Here is a 27,446-nt window from a genome sequence, read left to right as displayed (position 1 = left end):
TGTCTCAAATTTTAAAAAAAATTTTTTTTCAAGGTTCTAGTGGAGTGGGCAAAAGTTCAAATTACCACAAAGGTTGTGAGAGTGAATATATGAAGTTCCAAGTTAAAATACCAAACAAAGCAAAACACAATTCCCTTCTGTGTGTCCACCTTACAAGGAAATTTATGAACATTAATAATTTCAAATTATGTCACTGAGCACAAGAACAAAAAAGAGATTGTATTACACTATTTTTAACCTTATCCCCACATTTTTATCTCATATTTGTCATATTATATTTGTATTTCTGCTTCATAAAAATGAAAGTGTGTGCCACGGGTCTAATTTGGCACACAAGAAAAAGGCACATAGAAATATGATACAGCGAACATTCGCCAAGGGCGATGAACACATTTGAGGGTATAGGATGCTGGAATTGCACTGCTACGGGATTTTCACTGTATCCACAGAAACATTCTAGGGCAGAGTACAGACACAATCATTCAAGTACTAAATGTGATTACTCATATTCACACTTGCCTAAGGATATGTACCCAAAGGACATGTTGTTTCATTTTACAACCAGAAAACTTGCTGTGGATGCTCCAATCTTAAAATCCCAATGGTGCACTACTGTGTGCTACAGAGTATCCATCTTCCTGAGGTGAGATGAAATTATGATGGTAGTAAAGACATGATTCACTCACTTAGGAAAAATGAAACTTTATTACTACAAACATGAGAGCTACATACATTCTAAATCAAACAGTTGCAACTTATAATGCCAAGAACTAAATGTGAATCCTACTCAAGAATATGCTGATCTGGCTGGGCGCGGTGGCTCATGCCTATAATCCCAGCACTTTCAGGCTGAAGCGGATGGATCACCTGAGGTCAGGAGTTTGAGACCAGCATGGCCAACATGGTGAAACCCCATCTCTACTAAAAATACGCACCTGTAATCTCAGCTACTTGGGAGGCTGAGACAGAAGAATTGCTTGAACCAGGGAGGCAGAGGTTGCAGTGAGCCAAGATTGTGCCACTACACTCCAGCCTGGGTGACAAGGGTGAGACTCTGTGTCATATAAAAAAAGAATATGCTGATCTGCTCATTTTGGTTAAACGCTCAACTGTGATATCTGTTCTTTCTTCCATTTCAAAAATGATGCTGGGCGCAATGGCTCATGCCTGTAATCCCAGCACTTTGGGAGGCTGAGGTGGACGTATCACTTGAGGTCAGGGGTTGGAGACCTGCTTGGCCAATATGGTAAACCCTGTCTCTACAAAAAATACAAAAATGAACTGGGTGTGGTGGCACACACCTGTAGTCTCAGCTACTTAGGAGGCTAAGGCAGAAGGATTGCTTGAACCCAGGAGGTGGAGGGTGCAGTGAGCCAAGAACACACTACTACACTCCAGCCTTGGCAACAGAGTGAGACTCTTATCTCGGGAAAAAACAAAACAAAACAAAACTATTTCTCATCAGTCTTTGCTAAACAGCAGCTACTGCTATTCAATGGAGAAACCGTCTACCTTTTTCCTTGCATTATTTCTACTATATAATCAGACACTAGCAACCTATTACTCTCTTCCCATTAATAACCCATGCCTTAAGATCATGGCATACTCTATTCCATGGTCAGTTGGTGGAAACTGAAGCACTGTGCACTTAGGTCGGGAGAAAGTGTGTTGACTGCCACAGTATGATGATGGTCATCAGAGTTTTATGTTACTCTGCCTACTTCTCCATGCTCTGTAAATCAGACAATATTTAATCTGAAAAGGCAATGTCCTTCTTCATCAGGAAACTGGAAATAATCCTCAGCTAATGAAGTCAGCCCTGTCATCCTACTGATTCTTTCCGAGGGACCACAGTGAATGGCCTGTATCGAAGGCACGTGAAGAGATTTTAAAGTCATAAAGTACCCTTTTCTACGGACCCCAAATAATTGAATTTTTTGTAGCCTGAATAAAACTGGTCATTTACATACCGTTTCACCTTTGATATACATCATGTCATGAGAATCAACATACGTTGACTTAGCATTATTCTGCAGAATGCAGTATCATAGATTAATATCAGAGAACTAGAGATTGAGTTACTTCTTGTGTAAATCCTATCTGTGTTCTACAGTAATGGTCCTTGAATAATGACCCGAGTACACACAATCCATCTGTGTGGTTTCACCCTCCACAGTGATGTGGTGATGTCTAGTGATTTGGCAGGCCTTGATAAAGCCTGTGTCACACAAATTTATGATTTCCAGTTAGTATGGACTCTCTGATGTTGATTAATGCTAGAATTCATGATGATGGTTTGCCATACACAGTTTGTAGGGACTCTCATGAATGAATTCTCTGATGCTGTGCAAGGTCAGAATTGTGACTAAAGACCTTAATGCACAGGGTGCATTTGTAAGGCTTCTCTCCAATATGAATTCTATGGTGATTGGTGAGGGAAGACTTGTGAGTGAAGATCTTGCCACATTTTTTACACTCATGAGATTTCTTCTCAGTATGGATTGCAAGATGGGCAGTAAGGCCTGAACACCCTCGAAATGCTTTGCCACATTTATTACATCTGTAAGGCCTCTCTCCAGTATGAATTATTTGATGTCTTGTAAGGTATGACGCTTGATTAAAGACCTTGCCACATTCATTACATTTGTAAGGCTTCTCTCCCGTATGAATTTTCTGATGGCATACAAGGTTTGAACTACGACTGAAGACCTTGCCACATTTGTTACATTTGTAAGGCTTCTCTCCAGTATGAATTCTACGATGACTGGTTAGAGAAGACTTGTACCTGAAGACTTTGCCACATTCTTTACATTCGTAAGGTTTCTCTCCACTATGGATTAGAAAATGGGCAGTAAGGTCTGAAAACTCTCTAAACGCTGTGCCACATTTATTACATTTGTAAGGTTTCTCATCAGTATGAATTTTTCGATGTCGTATAAGGTCTGATTTCTGATTAAAGATCTTGCCACACTGACTGCATCCATAAGGTCTCTCTCTAGTATGAATTCTCTGATGAGAGGTCAGTAAACACTTGCGCCCAAAGACCTTGTCACATTCTTTACATTTGTAAGGTTTCCTTCCAGTGTGAATTAACTGATGGGTTATGAGGCTGGAACGCACTGAAAATGCTTTGCCACATTCTTTACATTTGTAAGGTTTCTCACCAGTATGAACTGTTTGATGTTCTGCTAGATATGAATGGCGACTAAAGACCTTGCCACATTTATTACAACTGTAAGGTTTCTCTCCAGTATGAATTTTTTGATGTCGTACAAGGTGTGCAATTTGATTGAAGACCTTGTCACATTCATGACATTTGTAAGGCTTCTCTCCTGTATGAATTCTTTGATGTTGTGCAAGCTTTGAACTGCTTCGAAAGACCTTGTCACATTCATGACATTTGTAAGGTTTCTCTCCAGTATGAATTCTTTGATGTTGTGAAAGGTTTGAATTGCTACTAAAGAGCTTGCCACATTCATGACATTTGTAAGGCTTCTCTCCAGTATGCATTCTTCGATGTATCACAAGCTTTGAACTACAACTAAAGACCTTGCCACATTCATTGCACTGGTAAGGATTATCTGCATTATGGATTATTTGATGGTTAGAAAGGCTTGCAGATGCTCTAAAGACTTGGCCAAGCTCATTACATTTATAAGCTTTTTCCCTAATGTGTGCTTTCTGTTCTTGTGGAAGTAATGGAGCATCATCAAAAATATTTCTATGTTTATTTAAAAGGTGGGATTTGACACCGGAAGAAATTTTTTCAAGCAGTGAAACTGAGGAGTTGTCATTGATGAGTTTTTCAATATGCTTAGACCCAGAAATTTTCCTTTCAGCTTGAAATAGCTGCAGATCATTCAGATGTAACTGAGAAGTGAATCCAAGTTGACTTTTACAAGGCTTGTTTCGTGCATTACTTCCCAATTTAGAGCTCCTCTCTAAAACAGAAAGAAAAGAATGGAACTTCAACCCATGATAATGGCATCTTTAGTGTCTGACAGAGGGTCCAGACTCTGCCTCACCTGACTCAGACATTGGTAGGAGTTTCAGCATATTGTGTATATCATGCTGGCAGTGCAGAAAACAGAAGGAACTGAGGTGATGCATTGGAGCAGTGGGGAATCTGCAGGAGTCAAGAGAATTATGGGTAAATCTGAAAGAGATGATGAGCAGAGAAATACAACAGAAACTGAAAGCTTCTGGGAAGAAGCAGGGATGAGCCTCTTAGGGAAAATCAGAAATCCAAGAGCAGCTGCATAGACATTAATAATGGTACTTCCACAAACCAGAAATAATAATGGTACTTTCACATCCCCAGAAAAGGACTGAGTGTTCCTACAAGTAGGAAGCTAAAGGCCCAAGAGATGTGACCAACTCAGCATTCCGCTGGAGAATATATGATCAAACAGCAAACTGTTTATCATGAATGCAGGATGTGGGCAAACTCACGACTGTACCTGCCACCAGATTTGCTGAAGGCAATCACTCCCTGGTGCCGTGCTCATTGAAATTATCTACTGGGACATCTAGAGCCTATTGTTTGAAGAATGCAGTATTGCAAGCCTGCTGCAAATTAAGCCGCTGACCAATAATCACCACCCCCCTTTCCCTATCTCCTTTACCCAATAAAATGCAAAGGGCTCTAAAGCTCAGGGCCCTTGTTTAATAGAAGCAAGGGGCCCCCGACCCCTTCTTCCAAATATACTCCTTGTCTTTTATTCCCACATTTGCCCCCTTTGTTCAGCCCCCCCAAGATCTGTGCAGGTAGCAACTGGTGACCCAGAACAGGGACTCTAAGGATGTCTACAAGTGGCCTCTGAACACAGGACTTTGAGGACACAAAGAAGGTTCTGCTGGAGCAGAGGAACTGAAATTGACAAGGTGAACGCGGAACCCTGGATGAGTATGCTGGCAGCAGATATAAGGTCAGTGCCCTAAGGAGGTACTAAGAGCGATACAAGGTCACTGCTCTAAGGTACTGGGAACGGTTTCTGAATCAGGGTAACATGGGGCAGAATTTGTCTGCTGAAGAAAAACACTATGTGCAGTTGTTTAAAGTTCTATTGAGACAGTCTGGAGCTCAGGTGAATTCACAGACATTAAGCTTCTGTAGGAGATTATGCATAACCCATGGTTTCCACAGGCGCTCTTGATGTGGAAAACTAGGACAGAGCAGGATTAAAAAAGGCTCATCATAAAGGTCTTAAAGTTGATTCTTCTGTCTTCTCCACGTGGAGTCTAGTTTGTACTGTTCTGCCATTATCTCATTATTCTGCTGGGCAGCAGGTTGAGTCTAAAAATCTGAAAGAAATCTGTTGTCCCACCCACAGATCCAATTGAAAATAAAAAACAGGAGAGGGAAGATAAAAATTGGTTTTTACCGCCCCCTCCAGTTGCAGGAACAACTGTACCACTTCCTTCGGGAGCAGAAATAGAGACCCCAGTACAAAGAATTTTACACTCTGCTGCCACAGCTGGAGAGCCCTTAGGACCTTGCACTTTTCGTATTTCCATAAGGCCTGATCCAATCTGCACCAGTTTATTCATGAAAATACCCTGCTAGAGTTTAGTTGTTGAAGGAATTAAAACGACTGTAGTTAATAATGGAGTACATGGCCGGGCGCGGTGGCTCAAGCCTGTAATCCCAGCACTTTGGGAGGCCGAGACGGGCGGATCACGAGGTCAGGAGATCGAGACCATCCTGGCTAATACGGTGAAACCCTGTCTCTACTTAAAAATACAAAAAACTAGCCGGGCGACGAGGCAGGCGCCTGTAGTCCCAGCTACTCGGGAGGCTGAGGCAGGAGAATGGCGTAAACCCGGGAGGCGGAGCTTGCAGTGAGCTGAGATCCGGCCACTGCACTCCAGCCTGGGTGGCAGAGCAAGACTCCGTCTCAAAAAAAAAAAAAAAAAAAAAAAAAAAAAAAAAAAATAATGGAGTACAGAACTCACTCACTTTAGGATTGCTAGAATCCGTAGTCGGTGCTATGTGCCTTCTACTTTGTGATGTAAAATATTTGGCTCAAACTTGTCTGCTAGTGCATATCCGACATGGAATTTAAACTAGCAAGAACTGCGCAGACCAAGCTAGACAGAATCTTGCCGCTTGTCAAGGAGACATTACAGAGGATATGCTATTGGGTAATGACCCTTATTCAGACCTGGAACATCAAATGGCACTCCCAGATCCTGCTTATCAGCAGTGTTCACAGGCTGCTAAATGCGTATGGGTCACAATTCCACAAGAGGGAGTCCCAGTACAATCCTTTTTGCATATCATGCAAGGGTTTTAAGAGCCCTATGCGCAATTTCTTTTCTTTTTTTTTTTTTTTTGAGACGGAGTCTCGCTCTGTCGCCCAGGCTGGAGTGCAGTGGCCAGATCTCAGCTCACTGAAAGCTCCGCCTCCCGGGTTCCCGCCATTGTCCTGCCTCAGCCTCCGGAGTAGCTGGGACTACAGGCGCCCACCACCTCGCCCGGCTAGTTTTTGTATTTTTTAGTAGAGACGGGGTTTCACCGTGTTAGCCACGATGGTCTTGATCTCCTGACCTCGTGATCCGCCTGTCTCGGCCTCCCAAAGTGCTGGGATTACAGGCTTGAGCCACTGCGCCCGGCCACAATTTCTTACAAGATTACAAGAGGCAGTGAAGCATCAAATTCCTCACACTGCTGCTGCCGAAATGTTAACCTTAACTTCAGCTTTTGAGAAGGCAAACATGGATTGTAAATGTGCAATGGCACCTGTAAAGTATAAAAAAAAATGTGGGAAATTTTCTCAGAGCTTGTCAGGATGTAGGAACTGAGCTTCATCACTCTTCAATGTTAGCTGAAGCATGGCTAATTTAGTACTTGACAAATCTAAAAGCAGCAAAGGATCAAATCCTAGAGTGGAAAAATGTTATACCTGCAGAAACACCAGACATTGAAAAGGAATGCCACCAGATTTCAGGACAGAAAGGACCTTACAATGCAGTGCCCCCCTCCAGTGGAAAAAATGGCAGGACTCTGTCCTCACTGTAAGAAAGAAAATCACTGGGCTAATCAGTGCCACTCAAGATTTCATCAGAATGGCACCCCGCCCCCCCAGGTTGGGAAACAAGAAGGGGGCCTGGACCCAGGCACCTCAAACAATGAGGTCATTCTCAGTTCAGACCACAACCCCATTTCAGAGGTGGGTCCCAGGAGAAACATTGAATCCCTCACAATCTGGGTGATTCCCAGAAACACCAGGAAGTACAGGATTAGATCTCCCAGTCAGAGAAATAACAGTAGTTGGTGGAGACAAACCTATCAAAATTCCCACTGGTATTTGGGGACATTTACCAAGAGGATACATGGGACTAATTTTAGGCAAAAGCCACCTTACCTTGCAAGGCATCACTGTAGTCCCAGGACTGACTGACTCCGATTATGAAGGAGCAATTCAAGTAGTTTTAACGTTATAAGATCTTTGGGTTTTTGAACCGGGAGAATATACTGCTCAGCTATTGCTCAGTCCCTGCAAATTACACCTGTCTTCACAAAACGAGAAACGAGGAAATAAAGGCTTTGGGAGCACAATTACTCGGGAAATCTATCCCAACCCATAGCCTTTAACGGACCCACGTGCGTTACAAATGAAAGGAAAGAAATTGTATGGGTGAGTGGACACAGGAACTGTGGTGTCAGTAATATCCAGGAAAGACTGGCGCCCAGCATGGTCTCTGAGACTAACCTCACATCCCTAGTGGGGGTAGGAGCAGCTACAAGTGTTCATCAGAGTGCTGAGATTTTACCTTGTCTTGGTCCGGATGGACAAGCACGTACTTTCCAGCCTTATGTTGCAAATACAGCCATCAATTTACAGGGTCAAGACTTACAGCATGGGATATGAGACTTACAAATGAAAACTTTGGTAACCCAGGACTTAAAATGTTGAAGGACATGGGATATCAGAGCAGAAAAGGCTTAGGGAAATTCCTACAAGGAAACTCTAATCCATTATCAGTAACTGGAAAAACAGAAAAGGGCTAGGACGTCAGGATTTCTGACAGGGGTCATTGATATTTCTCCTCCGCCCACTGCCTTACCATTAGAATGGCTCAGTGACAAACCTGTGTAGGTGAATCGATGGCCCCTAACACAGGAGAAGCTAGATGGACTTCAACTGTTGGTAAAAGAACAACTGAACGCAGGACATATACAGCAGTCAGTCCCTGGAATTCACCAGTATTTGTTATTCCAAAAAAGTCTGGAAGATGGTGATTGCTGCATGATTTGACAGCTATTAATGCACAAATTAAACCTATGGGTGCATTCCAGCAGGGTTTACCTTCCCCAGCAGCCACAGACTGGCCTCCTGTAGTAACAGATTTCAAGGATTGTTTCTTTACCATTACATGAGAAGGATAAGCCTCAATTTGCCTTCTCTGTGCCTTCTGTTAATCATAGAGAACCTGTTTCTTGCTATCAGTGGAAAGTTTTCCTTCAAGGCTTGCTTAACAGTCCTACATTATGTCAGCATTTTGTGGGAAGAGCATTAGAGGAGCTTCAAAATATGTTTCCCACTGCGTATATCATTCATTTTACGGATGATATTCTTTTGGCCACTCCTACAGATCAAATTTTACATCAACTATTCAGAGATGTAATGCAAGCTCTTGTTAAATGGAATCCCAAAATTGTTCCAGAGAAAGTGCAAATAACTTCCCCATACCATTATGAAGGAAATATTGTTACAGAGAGGAGTGTACGGCCTCAGAAAACAGTTCTTGGTAAAGACACATTATAGACTTTAAATGATTTTCAACAATTACTAGGAGATATTAATTGGCTATACCCGATGCTAGGTATTGCCACCTATCAACTTACACATCTTTACCAAACCCTGCAAGAAGATTCTTCCTTCAATTCCCCGTGGCAATTAAGAGGCTGAAGAATAATTATGGCTTGTAGAGCAAATGCTTCAGCAGAGACATGCCTCCTGCCTACAGCTACAGAAACCTTTGCTTTGTTTATTCTCCCTACCCCCTATTTCCAATAGAACTTTTAGGTAGGCCAATGCTTAGATAAATCTGTAACAGTAATACATAAACACAAAGGGGAACACATAGGGAGCCAATGGCCCAAGAGATGTGACCAACTCAGCATTCCATTGGAGGTTTTATGACCAAACAGCAAACTGTTTATCATGAATGCAGGATGTGGGCAAACTCATGACTGTGCCTGCCACCAGAAGGTTTGCTGAAAGCAATCATTCCCTGGTGCTGTGCTCATTATCTACTGGGACATCTTCAGCCTATTGTTTAAAGAATGCAGTCTTGCAAGCCTGCTGTAAATCAAGCCACTGACTGACAACCACCACCCTCTTCTCCCTCTATCCTTTACCCAATACATTGTGAAGGGCTCTAAAGCTCAGGGCCCTTCTTTACTGGAAGCAAGGAGCCCCCTGACCTTTTCTTCCGAATATACAATATACTCTATTGTCTTTGTCTTTTATTCCCACGTTTGCTCCCTTTGTTCAGTCCCCCAAGGTCCATGCAGGTGTCACCCACATCCTTTACAACAGGCTGATTTGTAAAGGTCTCACCCTGTACAATTCTTAGACAAAAGAACTGGAACAGTCAGTGCAGTGGCTCATGCCTGTAATCCCAGCACTTTGGGAAACCAAGGCAGGCTGGACAACTTGAGGTCAGTAGTTAGAGACCTGGCTGGGCATGGTGGCTGATGTCTATAATCCCAGCACTTTTGGAGGCTGAGGTGAGTGGATCACCTGAGGTCAGGAGTTCGAGACCAGCCTGACCAATAAGGTGAAACCCCGTCTCTACTAAAAATACAAAAATTAGCCAGGCGTGGTGGTGTGTGCCCAGAGTCTCAGCTACTCAGGAGGCTGAGACAAGAGAATTACTTGAATCTGGGAGGTGGAGGTTGAAGTGAGCCAAGATCACACCACTGCACTCCAGCCTGGGCAACAAAGACTCTGTGTCAAACAAGGAAAAAAAAAAAAAAAAAAGAACTGGAAGAAGTGGTTGTTTTAGCAAACCTAAAACAAAAATTACAAGGCCTACATAAGGACATGGAAATATGGCTAAAATTATAATTAAAAAATTTTTTTTCCACAAACCCGACCTAGAAGAAGGCAGCCCTCTGATTACTTGACAAACATTGAAAGCAACTTTTTTTTTTTTTTGAGATGGAGTCTCACTCTGTCAACCAGGCTGGAGTGCAATGGCACGATCCTGGCTCACTGCAAGTTCCGCCGCCTCCCAGGTTCAAGCCATTCTCCTGCCTCAGCCTCCCTAGAAGCTGGGACTACAGGCACCCGCCACCATACCCGGCTAATTTTTTTTTTTTTTTTTTTTGTATTTTTAGCAGAGACAGGGTTTCACCATGTTAGCCAGGATGGTCTTGATCTCCTGACCTCGTGATCTGCCCGCCTCGGCCTCCCAAAGTGCTGGGATTACAGGCTTGAGCCACCGCGCCCGGCCGAAAGCAACTGTCTTAAGATGCTTAACGAGCTAAAACATAAATGAGATAGACAACTAAATGAAATCAGGAAAATGATGCATGAAAAAGAGACTATCATGGCAGGTGCCTGTAATCCCAGCTACCTGTGAGGCTGATGCAGGAGAATCGCTTAAACCCAGGAGGGGGAGGTTGCAGTGAGCCAATATCGTGCCATTGCAACTCCAGCCTGGGCAACAAGAGTGAAACACCATCTCAAAAAAAAAAAAGAGAAACCTGACCATTCTAACTAAAATTAACCCAAATACATTCACACAGAGACATACTATAAAGTAATTATCAAAAGTCAAAAAAAGACAAAGACAAAATCTTGACAGTAGCAACAAAAAAGAGACTTGTCAGACAATAGGAAACTGTCAGATTATATGTATTATTTAGCAGACATCTTCAGGCTAGAAGGCAGTGAGGTGATATACTGACAGTGCTTAAAGAAAAACAGGCAAAACAGCAATGAAGAATATTACACTTAGCAAATCTCATCTGCAAAAATAAAGGCGAATTTTAGACTTTCCTAAAGAAAGCCTGAGGAAGTTAATTAGTATTCTAGACCTGTCCAAGAAGAAATGCTGAAACGAAGATTCAAGATGAAATGAAAGCACTCCGGATAGTATCTCTAACCCAAACGAAAATATAAAGGTCATCACAGGCAGGGTGCGGTGGCTCATGCCTGTAATCCCAGCAATTTGGGAGGCCGAGGTGGGTGGATCACCTGAGGTCAGGAGCTCGAGACAAGCCTGGCCAACATGGTGAAACCCCGTTTCTCCTAAAAATACAAAAACTAGCTGGGCATGGTGTCTGTAATCCCAGCTACTCGGGCGGCTGTGGCAGGAGAATCACTTGAACCCAGGAGGCAGAGGTTGCAGTGAGCCAAGATCCTGCCATTGCATGCCAGCCTGGGCAACAGAGAGAAACTCCATCCCCTAAAAATAAAAATAAAAAGCTCATCATAAAATGTCAACAAATGATCAAATACAGAAACATGTAGTGTTGCACTTTTCATTTGTAACTTGACTTTTAATTCTTTCCTACAATTTAAAAGACACAATCAGGCCAGGTACAGTGGCTCATGCCTGTAATTCCAGCACTTTGGGAGGCCAAGGCAGGTGGATCACTTGAGGTCAGGAATTGGAGAGCAGCCTGTCAAACATGGAAAAAACCTGTCTCTACTAAAAATACAAAAATTAGCTGGGGATGGGGATGGGTGCCTGTAATCCCAGCTACTCAGGAGGCTGAGGCAGGAGAATCACTTGGACCAGGGAGGCAGAGGCTGTAATGAGCCGAGATCAGCCTGGGAGATAGAAGGAGACTCCATCTCAAAAAAAAAAGAAAAAAAAAAGAAACCACTCTCATTTAAACAGCATTAAAAATATATGTTAATGGGAACATAAAATATATAGGATTAATTTCTGCCAGTAATAACAGAAAGCGAGAACACAGTTGTTAAGCAGAGCTTTGGGTACCTAATCAAAGATAAGCTGTTAACATTTAAAATAGAATGTTTTGGGCTGGGTGAAGTGGCTCACACCTGCAATCCCAATCACTTTAGGAGGCTAAAGGAGGATAATCACATGAGGCCAGGAGTTCGAGACCAGCCTGCCCAACATGGAAAAATCCCATCTCTACTCAAAGTACAAAAATTAGCCAGGCTTGGTGGTGCGTGTGTAATCCCAGCTACTCCAGAGGTGGAGGCACGTAATGTTGAAATTAACAAAAGAAAAAAAATGTATTTTTTTTTTTTTTGAGACAGGATCTCACTCCATCACCCAAGCCAGGGTGCAATGGCGTAATCTTGGCTCACTGCAACCTCCACCTCCTGGATTCAAGCGATTCTCCTGCCTGAGCCTCCTGAGTAGCTGGGATTACAGGCACCTGCCACCACACCCAGTTGATTTTTGTTATTTTAGCAAAGGAAGCGTTTCACCATATTTGCCAAACTGGTCTTGAACTCCTAGCCTCAAGTGATCAGCCTGCCTCGGCCTCCCAAAGTGCTAGGATTACAGGCATGAGACACCGTGCCCAGACAAAAGAAGAAAAATTTAAAGATCCACAAATACGTGTCAATTAAACAACACACTTTGCTGGTTACGGTGGTTCACACCTATAATCCCAACACTTTCGGAAGCTGAGGCAGGCAGACTGCTTGAGCCCAGGAGTTCAAGACCAGCCTGGGTAACATGGTGAAACCCCATCTCCACAGAAAATACAAAAAATGAGCCAGGCATGGTGGCGTACACCTGTAGTCCCAGCTATTCAGGAGGCTGAGGTGGGAGAATCACTTAAGCCCAGGAAGTCCAGGATTCTGCAAGCCGTAATTATGCCACTGCACTCTGGCCTGGGCAATCCAAAAGAGATCCTATCTCCAAGAAGAAATAGGAAAATAAAGAAAAATATCTGTTCAGAACTCACAAGATTTCAACTTTTGTTTTCCCACAGAATTCTCCTATTTGCAGAGAGTTTCCCAAACACTATGTAATAGGGTGGCTTTGCAGGGCACAGTGGCTCATGGCTGTAATACCGACACTTCGGAAGAGCAAGTCAAGGGGATCCTTTAAGTCCAGGAATTCAAGGCTGCAGTGAGCTATGATTGCCACTGCACTCTAGCCTGGATGACAGAGTGAGATCCTGTCTCAAAAAATAAAAAATATGGGGCCTCCACTCTGCCCACCCGAGCTCTCACCTGTGTTCACACCTTTGATGCATTCCCTGCCATCTGGATTGTTTGCTATTTTCTCTTCACTCTGCAGAATCCAGGGATCTTTCTTTTGCTCTAACATGGAGATAACACTCAGGTCAGGCAGACAGATTCCTATTTATAAAAGAAAGAATAAATGTGTACCGTGGCATCTCCCAAGTCCAAGCTTTACACCTAGGGAGGAGAAAGGATATTACTAATAAATCAAAAATAGTATTTAGGCCAGGCGCGGTGGCTCAAGTCTGTAATCCCAGCACTTCGGGAGGCCGAGACAGGCGGATCACGAGGTCAGGAGATCAAGACCATCCTGGCTAACACGGTGAAACCCCGTCTCTACTAAAAAATACAAAAAAACTAACCGGGCAAGGTGGCGGGCGCCTGTAGTCCCAGCTACTCGGGAGGCTGAGGCAGGAGAATGGCGTAAACCCGGGAGGCGGAGCTTGCAGTGAGCTGACATCCGGCCACTGCACTCCAGCCTGGGCGACAGAGCAAGACTCCGTCACAAAAAAAAAAAAAAAAAAAAAGTATTTCACAAATTCATCTACTGAAAACAGGGAATTGGGTATTTTTAAAGTGTGTCATAAGGTTTCATGCATACTTCAGCCCTGGTGCCACCAATGATGAATCGTGAAGGGAGGAGAACACCTGAAAAAAGGGGACATTTCAAGTCCGGAAAGTGTAATAGAGCTTTTCAATTCTGAGTCAACAAGGTTTCAATCTCAGTCAAGCAATGCAGGAGCTTCCAAGACACACACACGACATGAATGCAGAGATCCACCAGGGCAGATCCCGGCTTCTGAAGGGACATTATCCTCACCCAGGGAGACCAGGTTCCTATAGTTCTCCAACATCACGTCCCTGTATAAAGTCCTCTGCACAGGGTCCAGGCATTTCCACTCCTCCTGAGAGAATTCTACAGCCACGTCCGTGAATTTCAAGGGTCCCTAAAAGAAAATCCACATTTCAGCAGCAAGGTATGCAGGCAGTACTCACCGTCACACAGAACGGGAAGACAGTTGTTAAGGACTGACTCCACTGATGTGAGCACTGTGAAAAATCCGTATTAAGGTATGCTTGAGCCAGTTCTGTGTAATTGTTGTTTTAGTATACTTCTCCATAAGAAATTAAGGCATTCTTCAAATCAGTGTAGATGTCTCATTTTTGAACAATACAAACAAAAATTTAATCCAGGGTGATCTCTATAGAAGTGTTAGGTGTTTTTACACACCAAGTGATATCCAGTATCTACCCAAGATGCAATTCAAGTGGTGTCTTCAGAGATCATGATGTCTACAGTGGTTTTGTATTTTTTCTCAGACAGGGTGTCACTCTGTCACCCAGACTGGAGTGCAGTGGCACAATCTTGACTCACTGCAACCTCTGCCTCCCAAACCCAAGTGATCCTCCAACCTCAGCCTCTGGAGTAGCCGGGACTACAGGCTCATGACACCATGCCTGGCTTATTTTTGTATTTTTTATAAATATGGTGTCTCACCATGTTGCCCAGGCTGGTCTTGAGCTCCTAAGCTCAAGCCATCCTCCCACCTTGGCCTCCCAAAGTCCTGAGATTACAGGCATGAGCCACCGCACCCAACCTACAACCTAGTGTAGTTTTGGGTTTGTTTGTTTTTTTGAGACGGTGTTTTGCTCTTTTTGCCCAGGCTGGAGTGCAATGGTGTGATCTCGGCTCACTGCAACCTCCACCTCCCAGGTTCAAGTGATTCTTCCGCCTCAGCCTCCCATGTAGCTGGGATTACAAGTGCCTGCCACCACGACCGGCTAATTTTTTGTATTTTTAGTAGAGATGGGGTTTCACCATGTTGGCCAGGATGGTCTCAATCTCTTGACCGCCTGATCTGTCCACCTTGGCCTCCCAAAGTGCTGGGATTACAGACGTCAGCCACCGTGCCCGGCCCCAACCTACTGTAGTTTTTAAGAATGGACAAAATCTTGGCCAGGTGTGGTGGCTCATGCCTGTAATCCCAGCACTTTGGGAGGCCAAGGCAGGTGGATCACCTGAGGTCAAGAGTTCGAGACCAGCCTGGCCAACATGGTAAAACCCTGTCTCTACTAAAAATAGAAAAAACTTAGCCAGGTGTGGTGGTGAGATCCTGTAATCCCAGCTACTCAGGAGGCTGAGACAGGAGAATCTCTTGAACCCGGGAGACGGAGTCTGCAGTGAGCTGAGATCATGCCACTGCACTCCAGCCTGGGCAACAGACAAGAGTAACACTCTGACTCAAAAAAACAAATAAATAAAAAATGGTAAAATCTGAAAGCTGTGATAACAATAGCAATGGCTGAACGGAACACTTCCCATGTGACAGGCACTATTCTAAATGCTTTACATGAACTGGAGGATCACGAGGCAGGCGGATCACAAGGTCAAGAGATTGAGAGCATCCTGGTCAACATGGTGAAACTCAGTCTCTGCTAAAAATACAAAAATTAGCTGGGTGTGGTAGCGCACACCTGTAATCCCAGCTACTTGGGAGGCTGAGGCAGGAGAACTGCATGAACCTGGGAGGCGGAGGTTGCAGTGAGCCAAGATCTCGCCGCTGCACTCCAGAATGGGTGACAGAGCAAGACTCCATCTAAAAAAACAAACAAACGAAACAAGAAAGAATGGTCTGTTCCTATCTTACTGAAGAGACAACTCTTTCACATACATTCTAGGAAACTCCCTCCAGGAGTCAGGACTAAAAATGGCAGTGTAAGCACCGGATCCCAGGTGTCTGGACATTAGAATCAAACCTAAAGAATCAAACAGTTAAGTAACAGATAGCATCAAAAGAAAATTGACATTTACCTAATTCAGTAAACTTAAAATAAGTTCAAGGATTAAAAACACCAAACTGCCTAAAAGGTCATTACCTCTGCATATATATAAAATATTATATGTCCCCATAATACATTCTTATTCTTATAGCTATCAGCTCATGAGCATGATAGTATAGAAAAATTTGAACCTGGTAAATACTTAAGATGTAATCTGAACTCATTAAAAAATATAAAATTTATATAAAATGATGACATGCCATTCATAAAAATCACAGGCTTGCTCATCTGTGCACTCATCCACACACATCACATGTACACACTTATACACACTAACACATATACGTTAGTACACATATACACTTACACACATCAGCTGAAATAAGAGTTGTCTCTTTGACCTATTTTTTTTTTTTTTATTTGAGATGGAGTCTTGCCCTGTTGCCCAGGCTGGAGTGCAGCGGCGCGATCTTGGCTCACCACCACAAAGTCCGCCTCCTAAGTTCAAGCGATTCTCCTACCTCAGCTGCCCAAGTAGATGGGACTACAGGCACGCGCCACCACGCCTGACTAATTTTTGTACTTTCAGTGCAGACGGGGTTTCACTATGTTGGCCATGCTAGTTTCAAACTCCTGACCTTTTGATCCGCCCACCTCGGCCTCCCAAGTGCTGGGATTACAGGTGTGAGCCACTGCACCCAGCCTCAGTGACCTATATTTTACATGGTATTTTTCATCAATAGTTTGGTTTGCAATTTTTAGACATAGGGTCTCAATACAGTGTCCAAACTGGATGGCAGTGGCTATTCATAGTGCACCATAACCTTGAACTCCTGGCATCAAAGGATCCTCCTCGTCAGCCTCCCAAGTGGGAAACTAAAGGCCTGCACCACTGTGCCTACCTGTAAGTACTATTTTTCCTAATGTGTATTTCAGCATGTTTGTAACAATAAAAATGTATAAATTTTATACATTTACACATCAATAAGCACTTTGGAAGGCAGAGGCAGGCAGATCACATGAGGTCAGGAATTCGAGACCAGCCTGGCCAACATGGTGAAACCCCGTCTCTCCTACAAATACAAAAATTAGCCGAATGTGGTGGCACACACCTGTAATCCCAGCTACTTCACAGGCTGAGGCACAGGAATTACTTAAGCCTAGGAGGTGGAGGTGAAGTGAGTCGAGATTGTGACACTGCACTTGAGTCTGGGTGACAGAGAGACTCTGTCTCAAAAAAAAAAAAAAAATCAAGCCAAAACCAAACTGGAAAACAAAACAAGAAAAATCCCTCATGATATTAAGCAAGAACATCTCATGAAAGATCTTAATTAGCAGTAAACATGGAATAGATTTCCTCTACTTTTAAGAGATGGAAAAGGGGGCTGGTCTATGCTGCAGCCAATCCTCACTGCACGGGATGCCTGAGCAGAGACAAGCAGCAGAGGGACAAGGTAGAAAGAAAAAGTGACAGAAAAGAGCTGGATCTGTTAATACTAACGAATGACATGGCTGTAATCAAGAAAAAGAATGCAATCTTAGCATATGAACCAAGAACAATATATTGAAAACAAGTTTCCTTCCTTAGCAGCACTATTTATACAATGACATACACACAAAGAAACATCCTACATCTCCCTTAGTAAATCTACAAGGCATCTAACTAAAAGACATTCCAGACATGTGTAAGAAATCGATAAGTACACTCAAAGAGTCCTATCAGTAAGATACAGGAATAGGAAGCCACAGATCATTTTGTCTCCATGGAGACACAAATTCAACAATAGATAGGCCAACTGCCTTTGTGAGAAATCCAGAAGCCACTCAGGAAGTTCTTGCACCCAGAGAAGCACCAGCACCAAGTGAACCTGCTGGGTGCCCCGTGGGAAAAACGCGTGACACTCATTTGCTGGAGCCCCTGCCTGGCATGACGTGGCATCATGCAGAGGAAACCACAAACTCCTGATTTCTCTCTCCCTTTTTTTGGGACGGGGGGAGAGCAGTGATGCAACCTCAGCTTATTGCAGCCTCTGCCTCAGCCTCCCGAGTACCTGGGATTACAGGCACCTGCCACCACACCTGGCTAATGTTTGTTTTTTTTTTTTTTTTTTTACCAGTAGAGACAGGGTTTCACTATGTTGGCCAGGCTGGTCTTGAACTCTTGGGCTCAGGTGATCCACCTGCCTTGCCATCTCAAAGTGCTGGGATTATAGGTGTGAGCCACCACACCCGACTAATTTTTTTTTTTTTTTTGAGACAGAGTTTCGCTTTCTCACCCAGGCTGGAGTGCAGTGGCATGATCTTGGCTCACTGCAACCTCCACCTCCCAGGTTCAAGCAATTCTTCTGCCTCAGCCTCCCGAGTACCTGGAATTACAGGCGCCTGCCACCACATCTGGCTAATTTTTGTATTTTTTTTAGTAGAGATGAGGTTTCACCATCTTGACCAGGCTGATCTTGGAACTCCTGACCTCATGTTCCACCCGCCTCAGCGTCCCAAAGTGCTGGGATTACAGGCGTGAGCCACCACGCCTGGCCTTACTAATTTTTTGTATTTTTGGTAGAGACGGGTTTTTACCACGTTGGCCAGCTTGGTCTCGAACTTCTGAGAGAGGTGACTGATTTCTAATTCAGAGAACGTTCACACGAGGATGTAAAGGGCAAGCAATCCATCTTCCTAACATGAAAACACACAAATTTTCACAACTTTCAGAATAAAATATCACAACAAAACAACCACTGAGGACTTAAAATCATGTATCACAATGCTATGTAAATACATTTGTCTAGGCCTTGAGAGGACTCTTGACACAGAGCTGCCAACAGTGGCTCCCCAATGAGATATGAGAGAGAGTGGAAGGCTGGACAGGGGATGGGATGCTTTGTATTTGCTGTGCTAATAAGCTGCATGTTTGTTTGGACTTTTCCTATTAAAAAATACACATAGGTCGGGCGCGGTGGCTCAAGCCTGTAATCCCAGCACTTTGGGAGGCTGAGACGGGCGGATCACGAGGTCAGGAGATCGAGACCAACCTAGCTAACATGGTGAAACCCCGTCTCTACTAAAAAATAGAAAAAACTAGCCGGGCGAGTTGGCGGGCGCCTGTAGTCCCAGCTACTCGGGAGGCTGAGGCAGGAGAATGGCGTGAACCCGGGAGGCGGAGCTTGCAGTGAGCTGAGATCCGGCCACTGCACTCCAGCCTGGGCGGCAGAGCGAGACTCCGTCTCAAAAAAAAAAAAAAAAAAAAAAATACACATAATTTCATTGCTTAAAATAAAATTCTTCATAATAATTGGTGGTACAATAATATGATTTCCTCCTCTCTAGAGAGAAAGAAATTCTAGGCCGGGCACCGTGGCTCACACCTGTAATCCTAGCGCTTCGGGAGGCCAAGGCAGGAGGATGGCTTGATCCCACGAGTACAAGACCAGCCTGCGCAACACAGTGACATTCCATTTCCTTTTTTAAAAAAAAAAAAAAAAAAAAATGAGAAAAGGAAGGGGAGGAAAGGGGAAGGAGGGGAGGAAAGGGGAAGGGAGGGGAAGGGAGGGGAGGAAAGGGGAAGGGAGGGGAAGGGAGGGGAGGAAAGGGGAGGAAGGGAGGGGAAGGGAGGGGAGGAAAGGGGAAGGGAGGGGAAGGGAGGGGAGGAAAGGGGAAGGGAGGGGAGGAAAAGGAAGGGAGGGGAGGAAAAGGAAGGGAGGGGAAGGGAGGGGAGGGGAAGGGGAAGGGAGGGGAGGAAAAGGGAAGGGAGGGGAGGAAAAGGGAAGGGAGGGGAGGGAGGGGAGGAAAGGGGAAGGGAGGGGAGGAAAGGGAAGGGAGGGGAGGAAGGGGAAGGGAGGGGAGGAAAGGGGAAGGGAGGGGAGGAAAGGGGAAGGGAGGGGAGGAAAGGGAAGGGAGGGGAGGAAAAGGGAAGGGAGGGGGGAAGGGAGGGGAGGAAAGGGGAAGGGAGGGGAGAAAGGGGAAGGGAGGGGAGGAAAAGGGAAGGGAGGGGAAGGGGTGGGAGGGGAGGAAAAGAAGGGAGGGGAGGAAAGGGGAAGGGAGGGGAAGGGAGGGGAGGAAAGGGGAAGGGAGGGGAGGAAAGGGGAAGGGAGGGGAGGAAGGAAAAGGAAGGGAGGGGAGGAAAAGGGAAGGGAGGGGAAGGGAGGGGAGGGAAGGGGAAGGGAGGGGAGGAAAAGGGAAGGGAGGGGAGGAAGAGGAAAAGGGAAGGGAGGGGAAGGGAGGGGAGGAAAGGGAAGGGAGGGGAGGAAAAGGGAAGGGAGGGGAGGGGAGGAAAAGGGAAGGGAGGGGAGGAAAGAAAGGGAAGGGAGGGGAAGGGAGGGAGGAAAGGGGAAGGGAGGGGAGGAAAGGGAAGGGAGGGGAAGGGAGGGGAGGAAAGGGAAGGGAGGGAGGGGAAGGGAGGGGAGGAAAGGGGAAGGGAGGGGAGGAAAGGGGAAGGGAGGGGAGGAAAAGGAAGGGAGGGGAGGAAGGGGAAGGGAAGGAGGGGAAGGGAGGGGAGGAAGGGGAAGGGAGGGGAGGAAAAGGGAAGGGAGGGGAAGGGAGGGGAGGAAAGGGGAAGGGAGGGGAGGAAAAGGGAAGGGAGGGGAGGAAAAGGGAAGGGAGGGGAAGGGAGGGGAGGAAAAGGGAAGGGAGGGGAGGAAAAGGGAAGGGAGGGGAGGAAAGGGGAAGGGAGGAGAGAAGGGGAAGGGAGGGGAAGGGAGGGGAGGAAAGGGGAAGGGAGGGGAGGAAAGGGGAAGGGAGGGGAGGAAAAGGGAAGGGAGGGGAGGAAAGGGGAAGGGAGGAGAGGAAGGGGAAGGGAGCGGAAGGGAGGGGAAGGGAGGGGAGAGGAGGGGAGGGGAAATTCTACTGCAATCTCTAAGCAAAATTATAACCTTTTTCGACTAGTACAGCAGCTGTACAAGACTTCCTGCAGGAGCACCAGTCTCTGTGGAAGGGATGTGCTAAGAATGACAACAGAATGTCCTCCCTGAACCAAGTCAGAGACAGAGACAAAAAACAGGAAAAGGTGACAGATTTGTAAATGCTTTTGAATCTCTTGCTGTTAAGACATTAAACTTGATTTCATATTTTAAAATAGAACAGTTTATAAAGGGAATAAAACACTCTCTATCACTGATGTCTTTATCTAAACATTCCATTACTTTGCCAATCATTAAGATAATCTGAGTAAGTTACTCACTTGTTTAGCTTCCACTGTAATCCAAAATCAGGCAGAAAATATTTCCCTTTTGTGAACTCTTTTTCCAGAATTTACCAAATACTCACGCACATTAATATGTAACTTGTGGCTGGGTGAGGTGGCTCATGCCTGTAAACCCAGCACTTTGGGAAGCCAAGGTGACCAAATCACTTGAGGCTGGCATTCAAGATCAACCTGACCAACATGGCGAAACCCCATCTCTACTAGAAACACAAAAATTAGACTGGAGTGTGGTGCACAACTGTAATCCCAGCTATGCGAGAGGCTGAGGGGGAAGAAACCTTTGAACCTGGGAGGTGGAGGTTGCAAGGAGCAGGGATCATGCCACTGCACTCCAGTCTGGGCAACAAAGCAAGACTCTGTGTCTCAAAAAAAAAAAAAAAAGAAAAACGAAAGAAAGGAACTTGGGACTTTGACGTGCAGCTTCTCTAATTCTAGTCCACAGAACACTGACAGAGCATCCAGATGTGATCCCTGAACAATCCCTGCTGCCCAGCAGCACTGACACCACGGGACCCTCACCCCGTCTCCATCCATGTCTGGTGTGAGCCCTTCCCAGGCCCATGCCCAGTGCCGCCTCTTCCCAAGTTCATGTCACTGGGTCACAGTGAACTGAAATCTCAAGCGGAAATGAAGGGACTGGAAGAAGCCATGGGTAAGTGCATGCAAACGTGTCAGGCAGGATGCTTCAGAGTCAAAGATTAGCAACTCCAAGGCCTGGCATTTCCGGAAGAAACAGAGACAGAACAATCCACTGAGAATATTATCTTACCTGAATAAGGGCCATTCCTGACTCCTTCTCTTTCATTTTCCGAGTTGCTTCCTTGCATAATATGTCTCTTTGGAAGTGAATCCTGAATGCCAAAATACACTGTTTAGGGCTTAGAATCAACACACATCCTTCCTGTGTCATAGCCACACAAAAAGGGAAGACCTCACCCTAAGGTAATCCTCAAACTGTGACTTTCTACATAGGCCTGATTTAGCCTAACTCAGCAAACAGATGTTAACAATTTTGGAATTCACCCACCATGTGGTTAAGGTACCTCATCTCTTGAGTGGATTCCCTCTGAGATTTTTCCACTTTATTCTCCCTTTCTTAAAATTTGTGAACCTAAAAAAAAATAAAAAAATAAAAATAAAAAAATTATTCATGTGGCAATAAACTGTGTGATTCCTAAAATCATACTTCGATCAAGCACTTATTTTAAAAATACAAAACGCTCTCGGAAAAGGAAAGGGGGCTGTGTAGCTGCAGTAGAGGGAGCGGGAAGAGCAGAGGCAGGAGATAAGGTCAGAGAGGTCCTGGGGAAGCAGATCACGCAGGGCTGAGCTCTTCAAATATTTTCTCCTGCATATCAAAAAACATTTTGAAACAATCTATTTCCTCACTCATTTTAAGTAAACATGTCATTTATTCTTTACCTTAGAAATTAAAACACAAGTAGTATCTCATATATTTTGAGCACATTTTGACAGGGTTAGTTAACCCCCAGAAAGTACAAGGCATCTGTCATCTGAGCTACGCAGGACTGTAGGGAGAACACCTTTGGGGGAGTTCAGGAAGTCTCTTTTGGACACGTAGAGGTGGAGATGCCTGTGGATGTCCCAGCAGAGATGTTGAGAACACCACTGGACGTAGGATTTTGGAATTCAGGGGAGAGGGGTGGGTGGTGAGGCAAAATGGAGATATGTTGGTGGTTTTTAAAGCCATAGATGAGATCAAAAGGAAAAGCAGAGGGTGTGGGCAGACAGAACAGGTTTAACGACTAAATTGGGTGACATTTCCATATTCAGAGAAGACACTTCAGGAGACACCAGCAGAGGAAACTGATAAGATACTAAAGTAATAAGAAAAATTTTAAACAGATTTTTAAAAATATGAGCAATGTCTTCAAAGCTGAGAAAAAATAGAGTGATCAGCTGTGAAACATGCTGCTGACAGAAAAAGACAGATGAGGGCCGGGCGCGGTGGCTCAAGCCTGTAATCCCAGCACTTTGGGAGGCCGAGACGGGCGGATCACAAGGTCAGGAGATCGAGACCATCCTGGCTAACACGGTGAAACCCCGTCTCTACTAAAAAATACAAAAAAACTAGCTGGGCGAGGTGGCGGGCGGCTGTAGTGCCAGCTACTCGGGAAGCTGAGGCAGGAGAATGGCGTAAACCTGGGAGGCGGAGCTTGCAGTGAGCTGAGATCTGGCCACGGCACTCCAGCCCGGGTGACAGAGCGAGACTCCATCTCAAAAAAAAAAAAAAAAAAAAAGAAAAAGAAAAAGACAGATGAGGACAGAAAATTCAAAGTCGGATTTAGGCAGGGTACAGGGGCTCATGCCTCTAATCCCAGCACGCTGGGACTTGTTTGTAGGATGGCTAGAAGTCACAAGTTCAAGACCAGCCTGGGCAATGTAGTGAGACTCTGTCTCTAAAAAAAATTTTTTTTAATCAGCCAGGTAGAGGGACAGGCCCATAGTCCTTCTACTATAGAGGCTGAGATGGAAGGATTGCTGGAGCCCAGGGATTTGAGGTTATGGTGAATTATGACTGTGCCACTGCATGCCAGCTTGGGTGACAGAGCAAGACTTTGCCTCTAAAAATTAAATGAAAAAATAACTAGATTTAGAAACAGAGAAGTCACTGGTGACTCAGATTTAAAAAAGGAGCAGAGGAATGGCTGATGTCAAACCCTGATTGGATGGGGTCAAGCAAGAAGTGGAGGAAAGAGTGAGACATAGCTTAAACAAGATTTTGGTATATTGTGCTCTTACATGGAGCACAGAAAAGGCATACTTACTGCAAGTAAAAATGTAGCTAATACTTTGTTTTTTCTTTTGAGGATGAAATAGTGGGAAAAATAAAGGTGTGTGTGTGCGTGCGTGCGTGTGTGTGTTTTTTAATGGGCAACAGCTCCATCTGGGTACAATAACCAAAATAATTCTCTTGAAGTAAAAATTGATGACACTGTGGAGGAGGGTGCCATGGTATCAGGAGAGTGTGAATGAGGCTGGCCTGTGGCATACAGTCTCAGCGTCAGCAGCAGCCAGGAGCAGGGACAGACAATTCCCAGTCACTACTAAGAACACAGTCCTAGAGACAGGTGGGTGGGCCTATTGGAAAATTCTTGCCCTTACTGTTAGAGACAGGAAAAAAAACACAGTTTTTACTACTCTCACACCCAAGAGAATACCTCACCTCTGGTGATCAAATTGTGTGTGTGATTGTTCCTACACTGACCAGTTAAACTGAGTAAAATTACAGAACACCCAGGTGCTGTCTGATGATGAATTGCTTGTTGGTGACAAGTAATTCCCATATGATTTTGGTGAGCAGAGATGAGGCATTCTGGGTTGCGTGCTCTTTACTGTATTCACTGTGAGCACAAAAACCACTTTAGTTTTTCCTGTCTTATACACTCGCTCACGCCCTAGTCCATCCAAAGAAAAGAGAAGAGAGTGAACCACACCTGAATGAGCCAAGTCACCGCTCCCTAGCAGAATACAGATTACAAGTGGAAGCTAACCTCTGATGCCAGGAATTATAAAATGCACATGCCTTAGAAATAGTGTTCCAATTCTCATCTTCATCTGTGGGTTTGTTTTTTTTTTTTTTGAGATGGAGTCTTGCTCTGTCACCTAACCTGGAGTGCAGTGATGCAATCTCAGCTCACTGCAACCTCTGCCTCCCAGGATTAAGCAATTCTCCTGCCTCAGCCTCCTGAGTAACTGGGATTACAGGCCCAGGTCACCAGGCCCAGCTAATTTTTGTATTTTTACTAGAGACGGGGTTTCACCATGTTGGCCAGGCTGGTCTCACTTAACTCCTGACCTCAAGTGATCTGCCCACCTCAGCCTCCCAAAGTACTGGTATTACACGTGTGAGCCACAGCCCCTAGCCTCACGTGTTTTAAACAAATTTTATATTATAGAGAAATTAATATGTCACAATTCAATCATAATTTCCAATCAACTCACCACTCATCTGTAACCAGGGTCCCCCTCTTTCCTCACTACTGTTTCCCTCCCTCATTCTGTACATATCTCTCATTCTCATCTTTTTTCCCTGTTTTTTTCTCTTTATTTTCCCCTAGGATTGTGTTCATCTTGAGTCCCTCCTCTTCTCTTTGTCCCATTCTTCTTTCTATTCCTTCTCTCCCACGTGTTCTGATCCATTTTTATAACTTGTTTCACCTCTTGATTCCTTTCTGCCCAATTTTTCATTGTCCCTAATCTCCATATATTTCTGCCTCTTTCCTCCCACATTTCGGCTCCCCTTGGGCTCACCCTGTTAAATTCGATCTTCGATGTTACACAACCCTGTCCCCACTCTCTGGCACCCTCAGATCCCAGGCCTCCCCATGCTGTGGTTCTCCCTCTGTTCTCCTTGTGACCAGCTGCCCGCTCTGGCTGTCCCAGCATCACGCTGCTCTATCTGACCTGACTCCAAATCCCTCCTCCTCTCCCCCACTCTCCGTCTGAGAAGCCTTCCCTATCTTGTTGAACTTCATCTTTTTACAGACCCAGGTTTGTCTATATTTTTAGTTACTTTTCTCCCCCTGCTATTTTCTCGGCACCTTCTTTCACCGTGTCTCCGCGAACCCCTCACGTGATCACCTTCTACTTTGCCGTCTTTTAATGGTTCTCTCATTCTTCACTTCTCTTTCAAAATTTCCTATTTCCTCTGACTCGTTCCCATCTTTTGTTCTCCACACATTCACGGGGAGGGGATTGGAATAAGATGCCCATCTCCGGAAGAGCTCATTTTCGGTGGGCTGGAAGCTGGCTCGAGAGAACACTGGATGTCAGGAGACTGAAGTCACTCCCCACACTCGAGATCAGGAGAACCAGTGGCTGGGAAAGGGAGGCCTGGGAAACAGAGGGTCCAGATTAAGGAGGAAAAAGGCAGGAGTGGGTCAGAAGAGGGGTGGAGTCTGCAGAAACCAGGTCCGGGCAGAGGACACGGCCTCAGGTGCCCCGTTGGGGCGCTGAGCTCCAGCGGCCAAGAAGGGCGAGGCTGGGGGAAGGGACAGTGAGGATTTTACATGGTGCGGGGCGTGTGTAGGGGTTACTAAAGGACTTGAAGCAGGAAAAGCCCACGATAGGAGGTGTCTACGTGGGCATCTGAAAAAAAGACCGGGCACAGGACCAGCCTCCAAGCGATTTTAACACGCAGAAAGCGACTCCCAGACTCTCAAAGGACGTCTGAATTTACTAGGGATGGGGGAAGCAGTGCCGCGATTTCAAGGTCTGCACGCCCCTAAGATTCCGGGTATAGAAGCGCAGAAGAATGAGGTAGCCTAGACTTAATATAGACAAAAGGAAACTCACGCGCTGCTGCGAAACAGTTCCTCCATGCGATCTGCTTCCGGGTCTACCGGAAACTGCGCTCTAGGCGTTCACCCACAACGGTCCGCTTCCGGGTTTGCGGGAAATTGCGCGCGCATCCTAGAGGCCGGACTGGCTGAGACCACGGCGGACCCGTACAAGGCCTGGGCGCGGCCTGCGCTTCTGTTCGCCTGACTGGCCGCGCCTGTTTTCAGGGTTTTGGAGGCAAGATCCGCTTAGCGATCTGAAAACAGATCTTGCCTGCGCAGAGCAAAATCGGTTGTTGATTATATCCAGGAAAATTCCTTCTATTAAAATGAATTTCAAGTCCCACCTACCCTGGAAGCAGAAAGAGAGAGAAGAGAGAGAGTAAAGAGAGAGAATGAGAAAACAAAGAGAAGTTGAAAAAGAGAAAACCAAGAAAGAAAGAGAGAAAAAACGAAAATAAATGGACAAGAAAGAAAACTAAGGAGGAAAGGGAAAGGAGGAAGGGAAGGGAAGCTTTAGGAATTGAATTAACACACTTTGGAATTGTCTGTGAAGGGGATGCAAGCTAAAATGTGAAATGCAAAACCCTGCCAGGGTAGAATGTTCTATTTCATGCCAATGTCCCATAGAAGATATATACTTTTCATGTATCTTCCCCATTCACTCTAGAAGGTGAAGGTCAACCCTGTGCTCAATTCCAGAGACTTTCCTAGGGACGTCATGTTGGGCATGGAGGACTAAGGCCTGTGTAAAGAGAAGTTACCAACTGTTTCTTTTAAAAAAAAAAAAGAAACAATAACTTTTAAAAATAGTCGTTAACAAGTTAGTTTTTGTTGTTGTTGTTGTTTTGAGACGGAGTTTCCCTCTGTCGCCCAGGCTGGAGTACAGTGGCACGCACTCAGCTCACTGTAACCTTTGCCTCCTCGGTTCAAGTGATTCTCCTGCCCCAGCCTCCAGAGTAGCCACCA

The 27,446-nt window shown here is 45.1% G+C and overlaps 2 protein-coding genes across 12 annotated transcripts in view; both read right to left on the bottom strand.

Moving 5' to 3' along the window:
* Positions 1-27,446, bottom strand: part of LOC117093599 (zinc finger protein 610) — a 183,231-nt gene that overhangs the window by 89,542 nt on the left and 66,243 nt on the right. The gene's annotated exons all lie outside the window — the stretch shown is intronic.
* ZNF528 (zinc finger protein 528) lies at positions 683-26,714 on the bottom strand. 9 transcript variants are annotated; one of them, XM_033228988.1, is made up of 8 exons: positions 26,494-26,707; positions 25,780-26,031; positions 22,218-22,285; positions 21,944-22,025; positions 14,014-14,140; positions 13,182-13,310; positions 4,026-4,156; positions 683-3,941 (listed from the first exon to the last, which is right to left on the bottom strand). In XM_033228988.1, the coding sequence occupies exons 6-8, from the start codon at positions 13,202-13,204 to the stop codon at positions 2,323-2,325; spliced, it is 1,773 nt and encodes a 590-aa protein (XP_033084879.1). In that variant the 5' UTR covers positions 13,205-13,310; positions 14,014-14,140; positions 21,944-22,025; positions 22,218-22,285; positions 25,780-26,031; positions 26,494-26,707; the 3' UTR covers positions 683-2,322. The 9 variants fall into 9 exon arrangements, with proteins under 9 accessions (XP_033084879.1, XP_033084880.1, XP_033084875.1 ...); XM_033228989.1 differs by having other exon boundaries at positions 4,026-4,126; positions 26,494-26,705; XM_033228984.1 differs by lacking the exon at positions 4,026-4,156 and having other exon boundaries at positions 22,202-22,285; positions 25,740-26,031; positions 26,494-26,711.

This window comes from Trachypithecus francoisi, unplaced genomic scaffold (genome assembly GCF_009764315.1).
Source record: "Trachypithecus francoisi isolate TF-2019V2 unplaced genomic scaffold, Tfra_2.0 Lachesis_group12, whole genome shotgun sequence".
Lineage (NCBI taxonomy): Eukaryota > Metazoa > Chordata > Mammalia > Primates > Cercopithecidae > Trachypithecus > Trachypithecus francoisi.
This window is presented reverse-complemented; position numbering and strand designations above follow the sequence as displayed.

Bases quoted from the DNA above. Each gene is read 5' to 3' on its own strand.
- ZNF528 (XM_033228982.1), bottom strand. The intron at 13,311-14,013 runs GTGAGGATAATG...TTTTATAAATAG, and splicing joins TAGGAACCTGGTCTCCCTGG to GAATCTGTCTGCCTGACCTG. The intron at 3,942-13,181 runs GTGAGAGCTCGG...TTTCTGTTTTAG, and splicing joins CATCAAAGGTGTGAACACAG to AGAGGAGCTCTAAATTGGGA.